Here is a 26,252-nt window from a genome sequence, read left to right as displayed (position 1 = left end):
ATATCTGTCTTTATTAGTCAGGCAGACTAGATGATAATTTTGTTACTTGATTTGGACTAAGTTTTTCATTAAAGTCTTTGCAACATATTAATTAATGATTTTTTCTAACTTAATTCTGCTTTAGACCTCTTCATGGGGCTGTAGTGGATTAAATCTAAGTAATAACATGTGATTGTATACATAAAGCTTGACAAAAATGTCTTCTGTGCATATTATTTTGTATATATAAATTTAATTGTGAAAAAGTCAAGTTTAGATTTTTTTAACTACTTATCTTTTCCTTCTTCATTGAGACCTAGTGGTGACACAGTCACCTCCATTTGGGTTCAGATGTTTTCAGCTGTAATGTGACTTCAGCTTCTTACATATGTACATTTAGTTGAAATTAGAACATATTTATTTCTACAGCTGGTTAAATAAAACCACACAAAAATGTACTGATGCTTACCAGAAAGCAGATCATTTGCAGAACAGAGAACCCTTAGGCGTGTTATAGAAGAAAATGTGTGACTGGTTCTCATTTTTTAGCATGACTTATGCAGTATTTATGTGCTTCCTATGCTGCATTACAAAGGTCTGATCCAAATAAGTTCCTTCACTATTTATAAATCAGACAAAAATGTTTTTTTAATGAGTGCAAACCAGGCTTTTTGGATTTATAATAAGACAAAAGGGAAGCCAAGGCAGTTTATTTGTGTAGCACATTTTCAGCAACAGAGTAATTCAAAGTGCTGTTTAAAAGGAGAATAAAACAAACAAGCAAAAGCAGTTAATGTTGATGTTATGCTCACTTGTTAGTGAAAGATTTTCCTCCATCTTCCAGTGTATGGTTGATCCTGAACATCTTGAATGTCTTCATCAAACGGAAACTTCATGGTCAGATAGCTGGTTGTTCTAACAGGACAAAGACTTGTCCTGAGCCTCCTATAACCAGTCAGAATCTTGTTGTCTCTGCAGAAATCACGTAGTTAGGGTACAACTTGCTAAGAGTGTAAACAAGTTCCTGTGCATATTTTATTATTTTTTTTAATTAAAATATATATATATTTTTCTTTTAATAAAAAAAATAAAAGAACTTCAACTTGTGCTCATTGTTTGTATTTTTTGAGAAGCTGAAGTGTATATTTCCATCTAGCAAAAAGAATGGTTCAAAGGCATAAATTATAATTACGATTTGTATGTCCAGGATGACTGTACGTAAACTTCTGACATTAACAGTGTGTTAATAAGACAGAATAAATGTGTACCATCACCTTTGCATTGTATTCCAATGACAAATGGCAGAAGACCAAATGCTGATAACTGATATAAATAATAATTAACTTTTAATGACAGTGAAACCTTCATTGTATTTAGTACAGACACAAACTGTACTTTTCCCTGTATGGCGTCCTGAAATGTCTTCAGAAATACATCTGCGTGGTCACCTGACCCACTTGAGGTTAGGAATCAGAATCCCCACGCAAGTCAAATGTTTAAGAATGTGTAGATGCCCCGTCACGTGGTGCAGCTCTGAATCATAGACTGGACCTCACCGAGTTGTCGCTCCCATTCAGGCACCGGGGCTCGGGCAGCGAACACCAGCCGCCGCTCCCGCTCAGAAACGCTGCCTCCAACAGCTTGGACCAGTCGCCATGGCGATAACTGCTCTTTTGGTTATAGCTGCAACCGGTTACTGGGAGAGCTTGTAGGGCATTTCCTCTCTGTTAAGCTCCGTGTCCTGAATCCGCAGCTGTCTGCATCAGCAAAGTGTCTTGGCATCACTTCTCGTCCTTCCTCCGGAGTCATGTGAAAGGGGTCCAGGGTGGTTGCTCTCGCCGTAAACCGAACCCTCCTCCCCGTCTGCGAGGACGTCCTCTCCCCGACAGCCGCAGTGGCGTAGTGTCCCTGTCTCCGCTGCCCCCTCCCCGGTTCGGTCCGGTTTATCAACCTGCGCCTCCTCGGCGTACGGCGGAGCCGAGGATGAGCGAGCAAGGGAAGGGCTCGGCATCCACCTCCACCGCGGCCCCAGCTCCGGGGTCGGACACCTACAAAGGCTGGCTCTTTAAATGGACTAACTATCTGAAAGGGTACCAACGGCGATGGTTCGTCCTTAGCAATGGCCTACTTTCCTACTACAGGTAATATATTTATTTTTGTGTGTTGGGAGTGCTGGATGTGAACGCACACAGAGTGTCATATTTCTGTCGGCGCATCAGGACAGCTGGCTCCCTCCGCTGGCTAGCGGCGGGCTAAAGCTAGCTGTCAAACGGGCAGGCAGTCTGTTTACTTCCAGCTGACGGAGGGCGTAGTGTTTTCACTTTGGCTGAATGTATGTAGGCTGTGGATGACCTGAAGCACAGACAGGGAGAGACATGTATATCTATAGCAACATGTTTCCTAAGATAATATTAATGTCAGAAAAAATAAGGTTACCATAGATACAGACGTTAGCAAACCAAGCTAACCCATTAGCCCCCTGTCCTGAGCTGTCAACAGCACTGAAAATAACTTTTTAAATCCATTTGTTTAGATAACATTCTACACTACTACACGGCCCCTCTCAGTTATTATCGTTGCATCACATTACATTTAAGTTTAATATTCTTTTTGTTTTGATTTTACTAAGATTAATTTGGGACTGATTTTTTATTTATTTATTTTTATTTTACTGTCACTACATTTGTCTAAAATGTAAAGGGAAATTCAGATTTGTTTGAATTCCCTGTACCGTAATTCACACAATTTAGGAAGTAGATGTGTGGCTTGTTAAATAAACCTGGAGCAGAAATAAAACTGAAACAAGACTGATATGATTTCAGCCTAGACAGAGATGGATATCAATATGCAACTCAAAAGACAAAAATTACATTATAAAGATAATTTAAAACAAATCCAAGATAATATTTTTAAAAGCTCAGCTTTACAAAATGTTTTTGTATTTATCCTTCATTCAGTCAAGAAATCCATTGAGATTCACAGCTTTTAAAAGTCAGACCTGGCTAAGAAGGCATACAAGTTAGAAGCTAATAGTTTCACATAAGCATCAAAATATAACAAAAAAAGATATAGAAATGCTTCCCCTTCCCACCTGTTGCTAGACACCTCTAGTCAGCCTGCTGAGAAAAGCTACTCTGGTCCTGTTTGAAATATGAATTTCTTGCAGTTAGGCTGCATTAACTTAATTTGTCAACAACTGTTGACTGCAAAATTGTCCTTTTTGTTTCTGAATTTAGCTTACTTTAGTAGAAAGGGTCAGATTTATTTGAATTCTCCCTGCCAGATTTAATTAAACAACTGAAATAAAAAACATAAGTGTTCTTGTTGACAAATGAAAAGTACATAGAAAGAGATCAAACTGAAACATAACAGATATGATTCTCTTGGAACGTCCTTTTAGATGAAAACAGGACTGTCAAGAAGGCAGAAGTTAATAAAAAGTTTCAATGAACATTAAAATAGAAGAGTCTACTAGGCATCAGGTGGGGTCTGGTGTCAAGGTATAACAAAAAATATGTATTATAAAGTTAATACCATTTTAATAAGATGCCAGAGAAAGTGCTGGAGTGACCGCAGTTTGATACGTTGGAGAATAGCAAAGCAAAGTGCAACCTCCTCCTTACCTGATGTGCACACTTATTTTCAGCTGCATATTTTGCATCTCTATTAAGATGAGAATAGCTTAAACTAAAGGCAAGATATTTTGCATAGTATGCAAAGCACTACAGAATTTTGCATGCATTTATAGTTTATGTATCAAACTACAAATAGCGACATAATAATGTCATAGTTATAGTATACATTATTTTAACTTAATAATTGTTGCTTTTTTGCTTTAAATAAATGATCTTTGATCATGATAAAACAAAACCTCTTGTTCTTTTTGCATAAGTGTTAATGAGTGACAGCGGTTTATTTAAGTAGTTATTTAAAATGACTTCATCCAACTCAGTTCAATTAAAAAAAAACATTGATTCAAGTGTATTTGTTCAATGTTACCCAGGTCAGACTTTCATAATAGCCGGAAAATTTGTAGAGCCATGTTACTTTTAAGGTTTTGTTCAATTATTGCGTCACCTCACTTAACTGAGAGTAGCTGCTTCATTGTCTCAATGTAATAAGATACATGACTTTATGTTGCTGCTATCATTATTCTGCCTTCACCCCATTCTAACAGCTGCTTCCTCTTACCTAACATCACCTATACTAGAGACACACCTGTGACTCTGTGGTGAGAGAGTCATGTTTCTGCAGGCATGGATGTTAGTAGTTAAATGTTGCTTAGACATGGAAAAAAAGAGATGAGAATTTATGTGACATCCAAGAGGGTCAGGTGCTTATTCAGCACAAAAGACTCCTGTTTGTCTTGTTAAAATTTACTTTAATAGGACAACTGTTAAAATCCTCAGGTTAATGCACAACCTGCACGTGAAAATAACTTTCACATTAGAGACAGAAGATTTTTTCACTCACAGCTGTCAAAGTCTTAAATGTGCTAACTTTAGACATATACTTGATACTTGATTTTTATATACATTGTACCACTTGGTTGCTTCTCACCCTGTTGTTTGTTCTAAAGCACTTAGATTTTACAACTGAGATGCACTTTAATTACTAGCCACAGGTTTAAATCATATGAAATGTATAACCCTGAATGAGAATGAGAAACATTATCTGCAACAGTTGTTGTCCTGCTTCACCCAGTTCCCTAATTAAATGATTCCTAGCAGAAGGAAGAAGCAGCTCAATGGAGGAAACCTTAGTCTGTTAATTAAAGCTGTGACTTTTTGAAATGGAAATCCCTAAAAACTGATAATTGTGCTGGGACCTTGGTGATAAATTAACACAAAAGACACAAACACATCCAGAATAAGTTTTTCTTCAAAAGTCAGGTGCTGTAGTTGTTTATGGTGTTTTACAGTGTCATTCTGTTAAACAGGAAATACTATCTACCTATTGTTCTTGCAGCTACCTATTTAAGCCCTCTTCATCTGATTCCATTCCAAGTATTGCCACCTGCCTTTTTCTTGTCATCAACATGTTATTTGGTGGAACAGTTGCACAGCCAAAGTCTCCTGCCTGTAGTTGCGGCGAAATGAAAGACACCTGTTGCCTCGCTCAGCATTAATAGTCCATTATGTTATACGATGACCGCCCCCACTGAAGGAAAGCTAACCTGTCAACATCTGAGCACAGACGCGCTGAGGCATACAAGTTGTTCCCTCCGCCGATGTCTTCCTGGAACGGCCGCATTGTTTGTGTGTTTGACTCTGGGCTTTGTTTGCCTCTCTGTGAGCCTCCTGACTGACTGTCACTGGAGTAAAAAGGAGCAGAGACAAACGTGACAACATGTTAATTAATGTGCTTTCATCGTATGTCATAAATGTCATAAATGTGTTGCTTCCCACATGTACCCTTTTTTCTGCGCATGTTCTCTATTTGTCATTTTATTAGACTAAGAGAAAGGGATAATTTTGGATAAAAATAGAGATGCAACTTTTAATTTTTGAGATGTTTTATTTTGCAACAGCTTCCCTTGTTCAAAAACACAAGGATTGGTTGTGTAAAAAACCTTCAGTAGAAAGCAGCCAGGATGCGCTCAGTTTAATCAAGCAAGATTCCTGACAGAGGAGAAAAACTAACTGATGCTCAGAGAAGGAGAAAATCGTTTTTGTGAAACCACCCAAACCTGAGATGTTTTAGCTTCATAATTGACTTTTGGCATTGGTCAACAGTTTGAGCTTGTTACTAGTTAAGATACTTCTCAGATAACTAGAAGATAAACTAAGAAGTCTAAAGTATTCACACAGGTTTTAATATTTGATAAACGTTTTCATGTTTCAACCACAGGGTTCAATGTATTTTATGCAATAGCCAAACATAAAATGTTATATAACTGTGAAGTGGCAAGTTAATGACACATTTTAAAAACCTTTTAATGAATTGAAAAATTAAACATATAGACAAACTTTTTTAACACTCAAATGCCAATTATTTATAGATTCCTTTTTGCTAAAATTACAGCTGCAAGTCTTTAGGTTTTGTATGTAACAGCTTCGCACAACTGGAAACTAAAATCTTTGCAAATACCTCGATCTCAGTCAGACGGGATAGAGAGCATCATTTAACCTCTGGCTTGCCAGTTGCCACAGACTCACTGTTGGGTTTAGGTCTGGTCTTTGAATGGACCATTCTAGCACATAACCATACTTTAATTTACACTTTTGCATTGTAGCTCCAGCTCTATGTTTAGGGTTGTTGTCCTGCTGGAAGGACCGTCTTCCCAGGCCCTGCTGAAGTAAAGCATGTCCCAGGATGATGCTGCCACCACCATGTTCTGTACTTGTGATAGTAAAGTTTTACACATAATTTGTATAATTTACTGTGTTTGGCATTTGTCTTATTTTAAAGAAGTCTCTAGATTTCTAATAGTTTAATAGTGAGTTACACACCTTTTGAAATTCTGTCAGTTCCTTAAGAAATCACTTTATCTCCTGCAGCCTGTTTTTTTTTTTTTTTTTTTTCCAAAGCTCTGGCTTGGCTCTTTAACCTGCAGCTCCAATCAATGCTTTGAGTCTATGAATGGGTTGACACACTCAGCAGTTGAGCAAGCTAAAGTGTAATGAGTTGAACAGCGATTTTGAATCGCATTCGGTATTGACTGCTCCATTACTTTGGCTAGAAAACCGCAAGCCTGGTAATTCTTTCCTCCACATCAGCTTTGTGTCATGACTCCTTTTAGTTCAAATCACATAAAGAGCCTCGTTGTGCTGAAGAAGACATATGACAAGATCTTCTTCTTTCCTGGAACATCTTCATTTTTTTAATTTCTTAAGTGACTTTGCTCCCAGATTTACTACTCTTTGCACAATTTAGTAACCTCTTAATGTAAATCCAGCTCTGAATTAGGGAGGATTACAGGACATTAAAACTTTGGGTGCTACTGGAGCTGCAGTATCAGGCCACCTGGTCTTGTCTTTCATAGCCGTCTGGTCTGTCTCTGTTTTGCTCCAGTACCTGGAGAGAAACCAGATCGTATCAGTTTAAGTGCTCATCAGGTGTTCACTGCTGCCTCGGTCCTTTTTAGAGTCAGGTTATGGTGTTACTGCTTGCTCATTCGGGATACGGGGGGAGGAGGAGAACGAATGTTGAGCAAGGCGACCTCGGGCCCAGCTGAAGGTTCGATCTTGGCCTGAATCCTGTCTGTCGGACAGGCGTTTTATCTGGAGTGACTGGAGCAAGCAACATTGCTGCTGTGATCTAATTTTGTTAATGGGCTATTCATTGCTTTTAGCACCAGACGACAGGGTGTGCATGCTAAAGTGTCTCTGTTTGGGTGCCTGTCTGTGTGGTCTTAGTGTTTTTATGTGGCAGCAGCTAAGAGATGACAAAAAGACTCTCTGGCCAGTGGCCACATACTTAACTTGTCATTGGTTCAGTTTTTCTGCAGCTCATGCCAAGCTGTCCAAAATGGAGCATCACTGCTCTTTTTTCTAAGTTTCATATTTGTTTTTTACTTTCAGCATGTTATCAAGTGGTTCTTTGACATTTTCATCCATGTCTTGTTAAATTGTAGCCTACAGCCACAATAAAACTGATCTATGGTTTCAAGCTTCGGGTACTTCGTCACATTTTCTCTTCTCGTTTGTGTTTTCATGCTCATGGCCGTGTGTCCTGTGTTGTTCACTGGTTTTTGTTCTGTCATTACATGCTCCAGATCGGTGGATTTATGTTTTATGAGGATGTGTGCACAGGGGATGGACAGGTAAAGCACATCGATGCTCTCCTGATGCAGCACATCATGCTGGAACTACCCCCTGACCCCTGAGCTCTACTTTCTCTTTCTCCTCCCCTTCCTCATCCAACTAGTGCCTTAGCGCCCCTGTGGTCCTTATCTCTGTTTCCCAGCTTTTTTGTTGACTGTGTAGTTTCATGGCCTTTGCATGGCCTGGCCTCCCCGTAGGGCAGCAGCGATCAGCATGCGTCTCATCTTACTCATCAGCAGCACATTCTGTTTCTGACCCAGTTAACGTGCAGAACTTTACAGCTGAGCTCGGCCGGGTGAAACCACAAACTGGACTGTTGAGGATCCCTGCCCGGCCCGCTTTCTGTTCCGCTTCGCATGGCCCCAGTGCAGTGTTTGTCTGCAGAACTGATGTGCACCAAGTGCCAGCAGAGGAATGGTACACTGAAGCTCTTGTTCTCGCTTGGCATGATAACAAGACTTGACTTTAGGGAAGCCGCTGCCTGGCAGAATTTATAAATACACTCTAAACCTTTGACACGGTGAGGCAGCGGCTACCTTATTAGGGAGATTGACGTTTTTCTTGTGAGAAAGAGAACTTAAAGAGTTTGATGGCATGGCTGCATGCTTTAAAAGGCTGTTTTTGAGCGTATGAACCTGCAAACTTGTGAGCATTTGGCCTTCATGCCTTTTTGTTTCTCAACCGTCTTGCTTCCTGATCTAAAAAAATTAATTAGTGCAGCAACATCTATATTTGGTTCAATTCAGTATCAGTTCACCAAACTAACACAATGGTCATTTCAGGGCACTAACAGTTCTTATTCATATGCAGTTAAGAGGAACTTCTTATTCGGTGCAGACCAATCCAGTTCATAACAATACAATCTAGTCATATTGTCCCACTAAGATGAAATTACACCGAGATCAATTTAATCCAAATTACAATCCTAAAACAATCAGAGTCTCTTTTTCAGATGAACTGGTTAGAAGATGTCTGTCTATGGAAATTGAGCCATTTGCATTGAGTCATTGCAGTGATCCCTCTTCCTTAGCAAGCACATGGTGATAGTGGAGAAGAATAACTTCCTTTTAACAGGTAGAAACATCTGGCAGAACCAGGCTCACTATAAGTTGCTGCAAAAGACTCCATTTTGATTTAGTGAGTTGGTTTTAAATTGAATTTATTGGTTTTAATATATTCAAGACCTTGTTTTTCTGTGAACATGATCGAAAGGCAAAATATCAGAATTTGAAGAAAATGAATAAAAATGAACTCATGTGGAAGTCATTTGACTGCGGTGTGTTTTTTACGACAGTGGTGGTAAAAGAGGGTTTTTTATAGTATGAATAACTGCTTCAGCTCTTTGTACTGTATACATGTATTTTTTAAAATTAAATAATCCATTTTACTTTTGTTTATATTTTTGGGGATTTAGAACATAGAAAAATATACTTACAATGAAGCAAAAATGTATTTTCTTGAGCAGAAATTGGCCAGACAATTCTTCTTTTTTATCGATGAATATGGGAAAACAATATAATCAAAAAATAAATATCACAATTTGTAGCCTATTTACATAAAAAATAATAAACAAAAAACTAAAGTCAGTGCAATATTAATATAATTGGAGTGTAAATTCTGTTCAAAGACAGCAAGAAAAGACATTAATGCAATAACACAATGAGATTACACTTGGTTAAAGATTAAATAAATAAACAAATGCAGTTTTAACAAAACCAGCCATATTATTATTATATATATGTTTATATTATATATTATTACATTACATATACATTATATATTTCAAAAAGCTGCTCATTTTGATATTTGGGGATTTGGTTATGGTGAGACTATGCAGCCTCCTGAAAACTTTGTTTTCAGATCAAAAAAAGGATGTTTTCACTGTCTGTCAAGTTGCTTACTAAGATCTTTGAGAAATGTTGATCATTTCACAGATATTAATTAATTTATTAACAAAAGGGAAATGTGCATGTCTTTTCTGTTCCTCTTTTGATGTCGCAGATGTGCAGATCTCATTTGCCATGTGGATGAATCCACCTTCATACCGTCACAGATGCTGGTGTTTTTTTAATAACTGTGTGCTGATAACAAGCCAGATGGTCTCTTTCCTTATGAGGCTTTAATAACCATATACTGTCGCAAATTTTGATTTGCCAGGCCACAGGACTCATTTCCACATTGCCTCAGACCGTCGTAAAATAAGAATAAGGCCGTGGTATTTTTCCATCTCATTTAGACCTGCTGGTGCATTTAGATAGTGTTTAACATCAAGTATGTTCACAGAATCGGGTTTTTACTATTCCTGCAGTGAATTATTTGTAGATTCAAGTACCGGTTAGTTCCAGCACTTTCATGTTTATGTTGTTAATTTACAAAAAAGGGCTGCATTTTAAGATTTGAGAATATTCTTTCCAAGAAACATGATTGTGCATCTTAGTGGTAAAATATCAGTTTTGGTGCAGCATGTGCAAACAATTGGCGTTGCTATTGATTACTTTGTTCTGATCTTTTTTTTAAAAATCATTCTGCTATGATTCTGCCTTTCTGTTACTGTTCACTTGTTTTAACTTCCTCTCATACTCTGTTCTCTCTTTGTCTGGATTTTTATTAATTGTTCAGTTGTGTACAGGCCTGAAGTTGCACAATGGCCTTGTTATGTAGACTTGAAAGCCCATCTGACTGCACACAGTTGGTGTCGTGAGGATATCCAGATACCCACAGTTCACCAGCAGGAGGGAGAGCCGGTGCAAATAATAATAAGAGTTGTTTAAAATAAACTGATGCAAGTTTACTATTCATAATGTGTGCATTTACATATTTCTTACTCACTTCTACTTCAGTGAAGCGACTCAGTGTTTTACTGTTGCTTTGCCTGCAGTTGCTCTCTCTTGCCCTGCTTGTAGCAGTAGGAATGCCAGCTGCAATCCCAGCCTTTTTGGATTTAAAGACTGAAATTGAAATTCTGTTTCCTCCTCATTCATACTCATGACCAGTGTGCCCATCTATGTAGTATGTTTTGATTTACCTTATACCCTTTATTATTTTTTTAGGACACAGGCAGAGATGGCGCATACATGTCGAGGAACTATAAACTTGGCCACAGCACACATCGACACAGAGGATGCCTGCAACATTGTGTTGAGCAGCGGCGGTCGCACATACCACCTGAAGGCGAGCACTGAAGTAGAGCGGCAGAGATGGGTTACCGCGCTGGAGTTGGCTAAAGCTAAAGCCATCCGCATGATGAATGATCAGTCTGGTAAGGAGCAGCAGCTACTTTTAGATTCAAGTCAATACTGATTTTTTTCCCCCTCCCAAATCAACAGTTGAAAATACAAATGTGTGTACAGGTATGTTTGAACTGTGAACACATTAGGTTAGATCAGCTTCCAGAACCTTTTGTAATCCAGCCATCCATTTTCTACACCTGCTCATCCTTGCAGGGTGGTGCCTATCTCCAGTGATGAGGGAACAGGTCGCTAGTCCAACTTAGGGCAACACAGACACACAGGACAGAAAACCATACAAAAACACACAAATAGCTGAGGGAAAATTAGAGTATTCAATATTGAGAGGAAGCTGGAGTACCCAGAGAGGTTCTGTGCATGGATAGAGAGAACATACAAACTCCTTGCAGAAAAACCCCAGGCCAGGACTCAAATCCTGGACCTTCTTGCCTAAACATGCAGCCAGAGCTTCATCAGATTGGTTTGAATTAATGCATATTTATGTGTTAAAATGGTTCAGTCAAAGCCCACACCTAAACTCAGTTCAGCGTAGGGTTGCACAATATACGAATGTAGTCACCAATATTATGGCAACACCTGAAAAACAATGTGTACAGAAGCTCCTCCTGCCAAATTTGAGCATTGAAGTATGCACATAGAAATGTTGGTTGTATGAATATTTTTGCTGGGCATTGTATATGGATACATTTCATTTACCTTCTGCAATCAGCCATGTCCTCTGCTTTTTGGTATTCAATCCAGTTCTTAGTTTTACTGTGCCTGTTTTGCTTAATGTTATTCATGTTATATTGTGAGCCAGAAGAGGGCAGCTGTGACTCCACAACCAAACTGGGAAAAACAAACTGGAGTATGCTAATGCCACTGGGAGAACTGAGCTTCCATTCAGTCATTCCCCTTTCCAAGAGGACCTATTGTTATTTAGGCTTGCAGTTCTTTGGTCAAAGGCTGTGGGAAAAGTCTGGGTGTTTTGTTTTCTCTCACTTTACCACAGCATCAACTCGGAGTCGGCTTTAGTCTACAGTAAAAAGGTTCTGCAGAAAGTGAGGCAGATTATATATTCTTCTGGCCTCTGTGCGAAAGTCAGATCACTAAATATAGACTGAACAAGAATGTGAGTGCTTTTTAAGCTCACCCACGTATGCTGCAGAGGAATGCTGGTATATTTAAAAAGGTTAGGCTATTGATTGACTGGATTCATTTAGTGTGTCATTGTAGATTTATGTTGGTTTTGGGCAGTTTAACAGTTCACTTTGCTTATTTTAATGATATTTGTCACAGGATGGTTTTCTCTGGTTTTCACTGTGCAAGTAGTTAATTAACTAAAGTTGGTTACAATGGAAGGTCATATATCAAGCTCAATTAAATAATAATTAACATCAAATATGCTTAAACCAAGGATACCATTTGGTTGTCAGAGCATCTGTCAGTGACATTATTATCAGGAACGCCCAAATAAACTAGCTGGCTACAGTTTGAAATGAAGCACTTCTTAAAAGGGAAGTTTTAATCAGAGTAAAAAATGTAAATGGCTGGTATTGTTAATGGCATTTTCTTATTTTAAAATGCTTATTTACTTTTGTCCTTTGTGCTCGTTAGTAACGTCTTCAAAAATGTTTTTCTTCCAGCCATGTAGGTATAAACATTCATGAAATTGATTTGATTTCTTCTTTCTTGCTGCCTGATAAATGTATGTTTCTAGTAGAATAAAAAGATTATTTTAATATGTAAAAGAATGTTGAAAACCATGTAATTTTTGTCTTCTATGCCGCTTTGTGTTGGTCATCTGCGTACAGTTTTTGGATATAACAATGCATATGTGGAAAACTTTAAGAGGTGTGAATACTTTTGCAATTGTGCTGCATAAGGTAAGAGTCAGTGAGGAAAGATTGCACACAGGTCTTTGTGCTTTTTCCTTACTTCCTTTTGTTTACTGCTTACACAGAATATGTAGTGTCTGTGGAGAGTGTCCACGCAGAAAGCCACTGAAGTACTGCCTTAACACCCAAATGAATTACTAAACAAGTGTGTGTTCAGACTCTGTCGGACCATCTTTTTCTTTGTTTGTGGTGTTGGACATGGATCAGCACCAGAATGTCAGCATTCATTAACCTACCCTTGCTTCTCTGTTTTCGGAACAAAGAGCTCATATCGATTTCCTCAGGTGAGCAGAGTGTAAACTGCGGATAGATGTCAGGAGGGAGCTAAAGGTAGACATTGATATCCATTACAAGGCTTGTTGTTCCATTGCCATCATGTGGTATTTTTTAAAATGTTTTAACTGTGTTCTGTCTTATGATGTACTGCAATTTTCAATCCCTTGCATCCCACATTTGTATTCAATATTTCTGTAGCACCTGTCATTTGATTTGTTGATTAGGCAGTCGTCTTATTTTGTTAGAAAAGATACCGTCTGTAAGTTTGTCATTAGCGTTTGCATTATTAGGAATAGTTTGATCCATGTACTCACTCATTTTAACATGATCTAAACCATAAAGCTTCAGCTCAGCAGGGGGCAGTGTTTCCCTTCACTTTGACTTGACCTCCTATGCGTGCCATGTTTTTGCGCCTGCATGTGAAGTGGGATCACTGTCCTTGAAATAACTTGTTCCACTAGTGACTTGAATTTGTAAGCCTGCCTGACACGATTAAATACATCTATAGCCTCAGTTGACATATTTTTATACTAACAGAGAAGGTTTTAGAAATGGCTGTTTGGGGTAAAATATAGAAATTGGTTGATTCTTCAAAGAAGGGTCTCCATCTCTGACTAATTTCAGAAATATACAGCAGAGCTGAGGCAAGGTATGTTGTGAAATAGCCTGAGCCCAGTGTGTCCAGCTTGATAGCTTCATTATAATGGTCAGCATGGTAGTCTAGTGACCTTTTTTGCTTTTACCCTAGACTACTTTATCAAGTTAGGTGCCGTTTAAAATATTTCCAGTTTTTGACAATGATTTATCTTCCTTCTGTTTTTTTTCCCCCTAAATTTATTCTGTGATTCACCTTTTGCTGTTAAACATCATGAACTGTCCATGGTGCTGAAACTGTAGAAATATCAGAGCACAATGTGAGAAGAGAACTTATTAACATCTCATGTTTAAGCACACTTCATTTATCATATTGCCACATCCCCTCCCTCTTTGTCTTGGCTGTTTTTTTTTTTATTTTTTCAACCTTCCACATATCCACTTTTCCTCTCCCTTCCCACAGCCCTCTCACATTCGCTGTCTGGTTTTTCCCGCCTTCTCTTTTTTCCCCCCTTCTCTCTCAGTAAGCCATTTGCTCCATTTTGCATCCATCCGTGTTCATTTCTTTCTGAGTTTCTCTTATTTTTTTTTGTCAAACTCTCCTGTCTTGCGTAAAATATTTAGATTTTCATCAGAAGTCTCTGGGGGAAATCTCTCTCAAGTAAGTACACAGTTTTTCTCCGTTTGTGTTAAGCTATGAAATGTGAGTAGCTTTGAGCATTTCTGTATACCTGAAACTGTAAAAAGCTGAATAGATGTTTCTGTTCACTTGTCTAATTGTATTTTAGATGTTTTCAGTGAACTATATGTGAAGATGGTAAATCCAGTGTAATTTAAATGGCAAATCTGTAAAATTAACTTTTCAAAACACACATCACATTAAATTTAGACCTACATTTTTTAATATTTCCACTTAATAACTAAACTTACGAGACTAATGGCTAAATGAAATATGTAGTATTTATTGTTTTTCTATCAATTGGGACTGTCCTCTTTTGTCAGTTTGATAACTTTATTTATTGAAGTTTTCACAACAACACTTTGATGAAAATTAGTAGGTTTCTTTTTGAAAAATGTTCCTAGATTTTTTTTTTGTTCAATATTTGCCTATGCTAAATAGACCTGCAGCTGCTTTATATTGCTTTTGGCTTGGGGAGCTTGCTGTGCTTTGCTACTTTTGGAGTCCCTGAGAGGATGTTATGAAATGACAGATGGTGTGCTTCTTATCAGCTTCTTCAATTAGTTGTACTGCTGCTGTGTACTCTATGGCTTGCCTTTGTTTTTGTTGGAACAAAAATTGTGTGCTGGCATTGCACAATTTGCTACCTCAGCTCCAGTTCTTAATAACAGGTGAGACGGAGACAAAGAGCTCAGAGTGAGATTCAGTCTTGTAACGTAACAAACATTAAGGAAGCCAAACAGAGATTGTTAATGGTTCTTCAAGAAGTCGTCCTGCCAAAAATCATGACGATGGTGATATTTCTTTTTTGCCTGGTTTTTGTTTATCCAGTGTTTTTTAACCACACTTTGCCTTTCTTTCTTTATCGATGTAATTTCCTGTGGATGTATGTGAAAACCATGATTCGCTCATGCAGACAACTACTGTATATTTTGAAGTTTATTGTGATATTGCCACCGTCTGATTTTCACATTGCGTCGTTTTTGAAAGACTGTCATTATTCTATTCCAGCAGCGTTTTCAAAAGTTTCAAATCCCATTAATAACAAATCAACTTTGCATTAGTACATTTAGCCTTCCTGTTATTTGCAAGGGAAAACTCCAGATAAATTCACTTCTTACCAATTTGATAAAGCGTCAGTTTCACAGTGCAATTTTGAAAGCGGACCAAAGAGCCTGGACAATGTCATGCTGTTAGAACATCTGCTAACTTAGGGTAAATTGCTCAGTATGTACTGCTGGCAAGGCAGCAAGCAATCTTGCATGTTGGTTTATTTATTTATTTATTTCAAGCAGGTTTGTAAAAACAAGAAAGCAAGCATTGTTGCTCTATATTCATGAAATGAATGCAGCTGTACAGAAGAAGACGGCCGAGAGGGAAGATTTTGATGTTTTACTGTGTTTGTAGAACACTCCCTTAATGTAACCGCACCAGGGTTTATTTCCATGTGAACGGACAATCACATTTTCAGATGCACTAGAGTTAATTTGATTGTTCACACAATCCCAAATAAAGTGGACCATAAGAGCTCTGGTATGAAAGCGTTATAAAGTGTGGCAAAATGGCAAGGAAGTGAAATGATCATAATCTGACCCTCTTGCGTCTTGCAGCCAAAATGAATAGCTGACTTGCCTCCATAGGAAAATATTTTTTTAATTTTAATTTTCAATTCCTTACTGATACTAAAATAGCTGACTCTAAATCTCATTCCTACAGTAACAATTTCTACACCGAAGAGGGTAAATGGTACAAACTCGTATTTTTTAGGTGTTGTGCATTCATTGATCAGAAAAGCTTTGTACTCAGGTGATTCTGACTATGCAGTCAGTCAGTCAAATCGACATTTGAATGTCTCCACACAGACAGTTCCTCGATTCATCTCTAGTTGTTTATGTTGTCTGTATTAGTTTTGCTTAAAATACATGTTGTAATCGATTGAAACTAATTAAACTCTATGTTCCTGATGAGCCTCTATCGCTCTCGAACTTAAAGCTACGTCAATCTTTCTTTTGATTAGATATTTTTTTTACTTTCCTCCTCTTCTGTCTTTACTCTTGTCTTTCTGGGGTTTTCTATTTCCAAGCAGTGTCAGATAAATAACTGTTCCTTAATGTGCGTGTTGAAAGGGCTCTTCTGTAAATATCCCCTCCCCAAGGAACCTGCTGTCTGGAAAGAATAGCCATCTCTTCTCTAATATACTAATATCCCAAGACACAGCTTTCCCAACATTTCAGTCTGTTTCTTGGTGTTTTCTTGTTTCTGTTATGCTACAAATATTTATTGAGATTCAATGATTACTACTGCCACATGCATTTCTGTAAACTTTTTTATTGTTTCAGTTTTGGTTTCTGACTTCAGTGTCGCTATCTGTAATAGGAGTGAAGGTATTGTTTTATTGTGTTACAAAGTTAGCCAAAAGTTGTTGTTTATGTGTAATAGATAAATGATTTATTCTTGCAACATGTAGACGTTCTGGTGTAGATTATAATATTTGGTTCATCTTCTGGTTTAGAAGTTAGGCTACAGTTGATCCAGACTGTTGCTTTATTCTGCTTTGTTGCCCTGGTAAACCTTTGTCAAGCTGATTAAAATAGATATGGTGAATAACACCTTTAGGAAAGTAGTAAAATAAGTAAAGAACATATTATGTGAATGATAAAAGCTACATCAGTAAACATAAAGAGAGCTTTGTTCAGACTATGTTGCAGTCATGCGTGTTTTGTTGTGCTGTCCTTCACTGTTACAAGGTTTATTACTCCCTGTGGGTCAAGTGTTTACACTGTGAGCTCTACATGCTGCATAGAACCTGCGCTCATTATTAAGCCACCATTGTGTCCCTGCTTGCACGCACACACACACCCCTATGCAAACACACACACATTTTTTCTTTTCTCTTTCTCCCCAAAGCTTCTCTGCTTTATCAGCAGGATGCAAAAGTTTAGAAATGGAGAATGCTGATTTGGCAGATCATTAAAATAAAAATTAGTTAAACATTGTGCGAGTTGATCAGCAAGGACAAAGGAGCCTCAGAATTTAGTTATTTTATTTTTCTTTGTTTTTAGTCTTCCCGGTGAACTTAAGTGCTTTGAACAGTCTTTGGGTCGTTTTAAAGCTCTAAATATCAGTGTTGTTGCTTTTTGATTTTAGAAAATGTTTTGTTTAAAGGAGAGCTAGCTCACAAGATTGTTATGGTTGACATTATTTGACTATTTTTTGTGAATAAACAATCATCCAGGGCTGACAAAAGCAGGAAAATCTTAGTTCTTTGTTTTCCTTTGAATACTTTAGATGCAGTCTGCAAAAAAGTTTGAGAATCTACAAATTTTCCACAAATAATTTGCTGTGACATTACACCGACAAAAATGCAAAAGCAGCAATTACACAGTAATTTTACTCATGACGAAGATGAAGATAGATTAATAGAAAATAGGATAGGATTTATTTTTTCTACCTGCTTCATTATGTAATTTAGAGGCAAAAAAACAGATACTTACAGAACTCATGAATATTCCACATTGTTTTTCACACTCATCGCTCGTTATATGCTCATTGAGCTGGATGATTAACTTCCCTGTGTATCAAAAGTCTGCTGTCCTTCACTCTGCTGTGTGGGTTCAAATTCTACTTTAAGATTACTAAAACCTCTTGGCCAGTGCAGGCTGCCATTGGATCGGTCTAAATGCTTGCAGTTGTCTTTAATTCTTTTGGTAAAGCAGGTCATTATTACCACAGGATCTGTGGTGAACATGAGGGTGAGTGCACATAAAGGCATGTATTTTATTTATTTTTTAAAGATATTTACAGTTTTTATATAAATTTGAGTTTGTGTTTCTTCAGAGGAGGTGAGACAGCAAAGTAATTGGGTCCCTTTATGTAGATTAGCTACATTTAAATGGCTACTGGACCTGAAGGTAACATGGCCTAATGATTTAAATGTTGTCAAGTGTGACCCCTAAAATGTCATCGGGAAAGGTTTCTTTCTCCAGTTTCTGCTCTCAGACCATCTCACTGCTTTAATGAGCTCTGTGCCTTCAGGCTGTCTGGCCTCTGTGTGTTTCGGTTCCCTCCTTAATGCAGTAATTACTATAATAAAACTGTTGTATTCTTTAAATATACTATCTTTTTTTCACTGTCGTTCAGGTGGCTTGGCCTTTAGCAACTTTATATGAAGCAAAATCCAGTTTTGTATCATTAACTATATTTAATAAAGCCTCAACTCTTATGTGACACACAGGCTTGTGTTGAAATGGAGAAGCTTTGTTTACAGAGCTAGTGATTTTGGCGATATGTCCTGTGAAAAATGCAACTGGTTTTTGTCAGAGATTAGAGTTTTGAGTAGTTTTTTTTTTTGCTGTGGACTGGAACTTGTGCATCATTCTAACAATGGAGATGTCATGGAGAGGAAGTTTGCACCACTTAGGAGCTCTTTGGTCAGATTTCTCCCAATAAGATGTCTATCAAAATGAGACTTGGTTACAAAAGCACTTTAAGCTGTTACAGCTTTACTTTTATCACAATCATTTTCACTGAGACTATCTCACATGCACACATGGATCAGAGTGTTGGTTCCCCTCTGCTAATGACTTAAACACCCACAATGGTCATTGAAATAACCCAAAGGTGACAAAGGTAAAAATAAATAAAAACTTACTAAAGGTTATCAAGGTTAAAGCAGACCTTGCTTTTGAACTGTGATTCAACAAAATCATTTAAAAAAACTAATGAAACTGGCCTGGACAAAAATGATGATACTTGTAACTTAATATTTTTTTGTTGCTCAATTGTTAGAGGTAATACTACAATTAAACAAATTTTGTAATTGTCAATAAGACTTCTGAACCTGTCCACAGGTGTTGTGACCCAATCCTCATGCACAAACTGCTCCAGTTGTGTCAGGTTTGAAGGGCGCCCTCTCTGGACGCCATGTTTCAGCTCCCTCCACAGACGTTCAGCAGGATTTAGATCAGGGCTCGTTTCAGGTCAGTTCAGAATAGTTCAATGTTTTGCTGTTAGACATTCTTGGGTGCTTTTTAGCTGTGTGTTTTGGGTTGTTATCCTGTTGGAAAACCCATGACCTGTAACTAAGACCAAGCTTTCTGACACCAGGCAACACATTTCTCTCCAGAATTCCTTAATCATCTTGAGATTTCACCACACCCTGAACAGATACAAGACTGCCTGTGGCAGATGCAGCAAAGTAGCGTAAGATCATAGCCGAGCCTCCTCTATGTTTCACAGTATGGGCAGTTTTATCTTCTTGATAACTTCTCTGAACATAGAGCTGATGTGCCTTGCCAAAGATCTCTAGTTTTGACTCATCTTACCAAAGGCCTTTCTCCCAGAAGCTTTGTGGCTTGTCGGTGTGCATTGTGGCAAATTCCAGCCTTACTTTTTATGCTTTGGTTTCCTCCTTGATCATTTCCCATAAAGTCCTTGTACTTTGGAATTCACCTTAAAATTTTTTGGATTTTGTTCTGGGTTCTTTGGGTACCATTCATATTATCCAATGGGCCTGCGAAACAGCCAGAGAAGTTGGCTACAGTCATGTGCACCTTAAACCACTAAATAATATGTAATTGTAGTCACAAGAATGTGACTACAATCCGAAACAGCTTTTTCCCACTTGCCATCAGACTGCTGAACTCTTAACTGGACTGCACTCAAAAACTGGTCTCCACTTCATACCTTGCACATGTACAGAGCTAAGTAACTTCCATTTTACTGTCAGTACTGCACTTTATATTTTATATTCATATTTATATTCATATTTTATACTGTATTTTATTTTATTCTGGAGTAACCTCACAACATTGGAACCTCAAAACACTGTCCTGAGCCGTATGCAACGAAATTTTGTTCTTTATACACCCTGTGCATGCAAAATGACAATAAAGTCAGTCTAAGTCCAAGTCTAAGTCTAAGTCAAGCTGCTTGGAGGTGGTCTTGTAGCCTTTACCTTTAATATGCTTGTCTAAAACTTTCTTGATGATCTCTTGTGACAACTTTCCACTTCAGTAGTAAATGTTCAGTGTGGTACATACCATATCTCCAAATCGCACAGTGACTAGTTGTCATCCTCTAAATAGGCAGACTGACTGATTACAAGCTTGAACAAATTTTAACAAAGGAAAAAAAAAATTATTAATAAAGATTGTGGCTTTGAATCCAAGAGAGAACGAAGGAAAAATGGCATCCCAATTCCTAAATCAAAGCCTACATCTCATACATCTCAAACATTTATTTATTATTATTATTATTTTTTTTTTTATCAAACTCAAAGCAAAACGCTCAGAAAACATGCTGTTTGTTGAATTTGTGTGCAGACTACTAAGCATCGGTTTTCACATAGTGAAAGTTAAACCAGTCGTCCTGTGCAAGAGTAGCCCAGGATCAACATATAAGGGCTCACATCTCCTGAGACATACCCAATGTTCTTTTGATGCTTAGCGATCACATGCTATGTGGGCTCATGTTATTACAGGACTTGTTGAGTTTGATCAGTGTATTGGGACCCTGGGACCTGTAAAAAGAGTAGGTTGCATTTTCTGGGTTTTCATTGTCCAATGTTCTTCATAGATCACACAAGATGACTATTTTCCATTTTTAGAGTTCGAGGATGTAAAACCCTTAAAGAAGATCTTTTGTGCTTCAGTGCCTTTTAGAAAAAGCCCCTCTATCTCCTCACCCTCACCCCTAGAGCAGCTCTTTCTTGTTACTTGTTCTTGCTGTTGTCAGAAACTCCTACAGAATTTTTAACAAACTTATAACAATAACAGCAAGTTTGTTTGTGACAAAGTCAGACAGTTGCACTTTTGTTGTGTGAAGAAAGTAGTGACATTTAAATTTTATAAAACTTGCTGAAGCAACAAATATTGTAAAAAAAAAAAAAAATTTAAATACAAATACTGTTCTCAAGATAAAATAACAATTTGTATGGTTATTTGATTTGTGTTTATTCATCTGAATTAAATATTTAACATCTAAGTTCTTTAACACAACTTAATCAGACTCATTTAACATGCGCCAATATGCAAAACCAGCATGAAATTTCTGCATTTTAAAACTAGGCATATCCATTTATACTAGGAATGTGCAACGTTTTTTTAGATTTTGTCACAATAGTTTGAGGAATTTGTTGAGATGATGAAAATTCATACAAAGTATTCCAGTTTTCATCAGCCCATTTGACTGCAAAGCTAAAAAAAGTAAGTGACACATATCTGGGGAGATGCAGAGACTCACAAAATACATTCAATTTTTTCATATCTAGACTTGCTTAAAATACATATTTACATTGGGCATGACAAGGAAACAGTGTAACAGTAGCTTATGGCACAGATAAAAAAAAAACTTAAGAGATCCATCGAAAGGCATATAATTTGTGGATATGCAAATACATCAACATATGCCATGTAAACTAAATACAGTGTGGTTAATTATGAAGATAAGAGATCGGTCTTTAAAAATAATAATGGAAATCTCCATGAATGGGTTTTAAACTAATAAACAAAAGGGTGAAAGGCATGTTCAGTCCTTAAAAAGTGACTGATGAATCCTGCATAGAATTGATGTGTCTTTTCTGCAACCCTCAGCTAAATGTACAGCAGTTGACTGAGGTGACATTGGTGTAGAGCACAGTGGGATTTGTAATTCAGCTCTGATTTGGGGCAACAACCTTCATCCACTCTGAAATTGAAGGCAGTGCGGTCTGTATTGCAGCTGTTTGTATGTCTCGTTGAGCCATCAGTGGCTGATCAGCATTAAAAACACAATCAAACATAGCGACACTGCAGTAACACATTGGTCAGTAGCACAAAGACATTTTATAGAGGTTTGTTTTGTTTGACCTTCCTCCATCCCTATTCTGATTTAATCTTTTCCTCATTTACAGCTGCTCTACAAGCTCTCACTAGTTTAACCAACATATTTGTTTCCCTTGTCATTTCCCTTTCTTAAGATTGTTGAGTATTTCTGTCAAGATACACAGAGGTGACAGAGAGAAAGAAATGTGTTCCAATTTTGGTCGTAGATGATTGCTAGCTGCCGAGTCCTATCTCCTCTCAGCTCCTCTCCCTCCCCTCCACCCTCCCTTCCCCATCAAGCTGCACTGCACTGAGGAAAGCATGTGAAGGGGAATTGTAAACGTGCCGAGCTTTGTGATTGAGCGTATGCAGATTGTGTGCGTCTGATTTTGGTGGGCAGGGAATGCAGTTTTGGACCTAGGACTGAAGGGGAGCGTGCGACTGGCCCCACATCGTTGTACGGGATTGAGTGCGAGTTTATTTGTGTGCATGCTGTAACGCTGGGGAAAGGAAAGTCAGTGCCTCAGCCCTCCCCTCGCTATGATTACGTAGTGGCACAAGGGCAGCGTCGCATCTCAGGGAGAGTGGAGTTGGATCAGGCCTGCAGAGAGTGGGATGAAGGGCCGGAGCTGCTGGGAGCCCAGGGCGATCCGCTCCCTCTGCAACTCGGGCTGTCTGAGTAAACTCAACCGGGGTCAGTATGGTGACAGCTCTAGGTTTGTAGCTAATGGTGCAGCTCTGGAGCTGTCACAATTATCTCCATGTGTCTGAAAACAGGTTTCTTCCTGGTATCTCTTTCTTTCTCTTATAGCAGTCTGTCACTCCTCCATCCAGCTCCCTGTCAACCATGGATGCTGACATTTCTGCAGCATCCTCTAACAATGCAGTTGCTCACTCTGTGAAAAGAGCAGCCTGCCTTCTCTTTTTCACTCTGCACTGCATGTAATTTCTCGTCTTTCCTCACGTTTCTCTCACTCATGCTCATTTCTGCTCACTTTCTTCCTTTCACTCCAACCTACATCTGCGTATGGATGAGCTGGAGTGTGACAGGCCAATGTGTTGTGTTTGCAGTGTTCATCTGTGTGCACTTTTTCCCAACGTAAACTTCATTACGCAATCAGAAACTGTAAGCAGGGGGATAGCTTTATATTTCAGGGTCCTAGAACCTGTTCTCTATATCCTATTGTAGGATGTTTGATAATTATAAAGTGTTTTTTCCCCTCCATTCAGTTACAAGAGATAATAAGACATTTACTTAATGAAACAGGATTCTATGACAAATCAGTATTACTTACGACCAATGGTGGGAAAACAACATTCTTCATTTGTGTTTGATGTTCTTTTGGTGCTGTTCTGTACATTGCTATCTTTGAAAAACCTTTGAAATGTGTGCAATCAATCATTTTTTTTCTCCATGACTCTTAACCATCACTTACTGTCATCCCAATCCTCAGACTCACCGTTTACTTACTTGGTTGTTCCTTATTTGGTGGAAACTGTTAGAAGGTAAATTATATATACAGAGTTTAGTGCAAATATTTGAACTTTATGTTGGAGACAACATTTATAACTCATGCAGTATTTGGGGAACCTAATATTCCAACAAATTGCAGTGTTTTCTTTCATCAGGACTGTTGATCTGTTTGATCTGTCGGTATATGGCACAACTATTAAACCGCCAAAATTCATACAGCATTATTCAGAGAAAAACCTCCCACTTAGTGCTGTAAGAAGATAAATATTCAGAGGACCAGTGTGGTTGCACACAGTAGCTTTGGGGGAGCTACAAAGACCCACAGCCCACAATTTATTCCTAAAACATCTGTTATATGTGCACTGTGGAGATCTAACCTTTAAGAGCAGCTGAAACAAAGCCAGTGTTGAAAGAAAGCTTAAAAAAAGTTTTCACTTGTAGTTTATCAGTAGCTATGTAGCAAGTCAGAATTGATGGTAAATGGGGGCTGCAAAAGACTTGGGATTGGGTCAAATCATTTTTAGGAAGACACTGACCCTAAACATGCACAATAGAATGAATTATATCAAAACAGGCTCATGTTTAAAATGGCCCAATATTCTGTGAGGAAAATGGGCAAAAAGGTTAGTATAGAGATTCCACAAAAGGCATGTTCCTGTAACTGCATCAAAAAACAGTTCTACAAGCTACTGTTTCAGGAAGGCTGAATTCAAATGCAGATTCCTTTTTAAGACTTATTTGTAAAACAAATTACAAAACCACATATCCTTTTCTTTCTGTTTCCCAGATATAGACTTCTTTCTGTTGGTCTATTTTAAATTATTCTGGTAAAATACTAATTTGTGGTTGTAAACTGACAAAATGTAAAAGATTCAAGTGGCATGGCACTATTTTCTTAAAAATAATAAACAGTCTGCATATTAAATACCTCTAGTGTCATGGGTTACAAAACAGAAAACTCTGAAGACACATAGTTTCTAAATGTCACATAAAGTTGTTCCCTAACACTGTTATTAAGGAAGTGTTTTTGTTGGAAATTAGGATGTTAGTCAGAAAGAAACATCAATTACGTTAGCATTTCAGTTTTGAATGTAAATGTTAAAAAAGTAAAATCAATGACACAAATAAAACTGCCTGGCTTTTTTCCTTGAGTCAATTTTCATAAACTTCATCATTTAGCTTCATATTTTAAATTAAAAGTTTGTTTTTAAAACTAGTTTGTGAGTTATTAAAAGTCCTTGCTATCTATAAATTTCACTTCCCCAATTTTTTTGGTCAACCAGCAGTAGCTACAGCAGTAACTTTAAATATTGAAAACCTTTCAGTGTTTGATTATCAAACTGCAGCTCAACTAAACATCCTAAAAGATCTTAATTTCTTTTTCTTACCAACACCACACCTTATGGTTTACATTAATAATTTGTGGTGTTTGAAATGCTCAGAAATCAGACGTAGCTAAAGACTTTTAAAAACTGCCTTTTATGACAATATTGTGAGCTGAAATAATATTTTATCCTTCTAATGTTGATGTGTAAATCAATTAATTGCATGATATTTTTAAACAAGCTAGATCATTTCCATTTGTATTAATTGTTGTCTCTTTTTTCTGTCTCTTTCCACCATAGATTGGAAGACAAAAGTCTTCAGTCTGGTGTATTGGTCTCAACTTGTTTACAGAGACTTCATTATTCACTTTATTTGTTGTTTCTGTTGTTTTGTTTATTTATGTTGGGTATTTGAAGTGTCTTCCACTTGCAGTGTTAAATATTAATTAGAATTTAAGGTTTATTGATCTTTAAAAACTTGTTCTTGCATTTTTATGACATTATTTCTTGGAGTACAAAAATGGGGAACATGACATAAAAGGTGACAATCCATCACAATTGAGTTTGGATTTTCACGAGCAATGTTCTGACCCTTGAGTTTATTGTCATTTTGTGATTCAGATGCTGAAGAAAAATGTTTAGTTTTGCCTGTCCCTATTTCCAGAGTAAATGGCATTTTTATTGCTGTAGTTCTGGTATTATTTTCAACATATGTGGAGGAGTTCACTTAGTAGTTAGGGTTTGGAGCAATTGATGACCTCAACCTCCAATACAAGCACTGCAGTAAACCAAAGCTATGTGCTCTCAAGGTTTGACCCAGCTGAAAGTTTTTGAAATAAATTCAGCATAGCGGAGTATAAAAGAGTGTTCTCTCTTTTTGTCTATCACAGCACATGCTGCTGAATTAAAACTCACTGCTTAGTGGCTGCAGCAGGGTGTTAATCTTCACTTTTGTTCGGTTCTTCCTGTGTGTGTGTTGGGTTAGAAGCACTGCCAGAGCTGCGTGGCTAAAACTTTGGGGACAGTGATAAGTTGCAATGTGCTGTTTCTCATTTGCTTGTGGAGAGTTGAGAGCCAAATTACAGGGTTAAACCTGATGTCTCCTCGGTTTGTCTCCTTGTGATGTATCTCTGGGGAATTATGGAGTCAGTTAGCAATTACAGGCACAGGATTAAACTTCCATCCCCAGGGAGGCATCCCTGTTCATCCTCTACTGCTTCCAACATTCTTCT

The 26,252-nt window shown here is 37.8% G+C and overlaps 1 protein-coding gene across 3 annotated transcripts in view; it reads left to right on the top strand.

Annotated features, from left to right (window-relative positions):
- Positions 1-1,570: 1,570 nt before the first annotated feature.
- Positions 1,571-26,252, top strand: part of LOC102238007 (oxysterol-binding protein 2) — a 50,185-nt gene continuing 25,503 nt past the window's right edge. The window contains exons 1-2 of one of the 3 annotated variants that reach the window (XM_023343818.1): positions 1,571-2,120; positions 10,796-11,004. In XM_023343818.1, the coding sequence (XP_023199586.1) occupies positions 1,963-2,120; positions 10,796-11,004 (367 nt within the window). In that variant the 5' untranslated portion in view covers positions 1,571-1,962. Of the gene's footprint in view, positions 2,121-10,795; positions 11,005-22,589; positions 22,916-26,252 lie in introns of those variants that run through there. The other 2 variants (XM_023343819.1, XM_023343820.1) reach the window with 2 other exon arrangements.

This window comes from Xiphophorus maculatus, chromosome 12 (assembly GCF_002775205.1).
Source record: "Xiphophorus maculatus strain JP 163 A chromosome 12, X_maculatus-5.0-male, whole genome shotgun sequence".
NCBI classification, from domain to species: Eukaryota; Metazoa; Chordata; class Actinopteri; order Cyprinodontiformes; family Poeciliidae; genus Xiphophorus; species Xiphophorus maculatus.
Note: the sequence above shows the minus strand (reverse complement) of the source record. Positions and strands in the feature narration are given on the sequence as shown.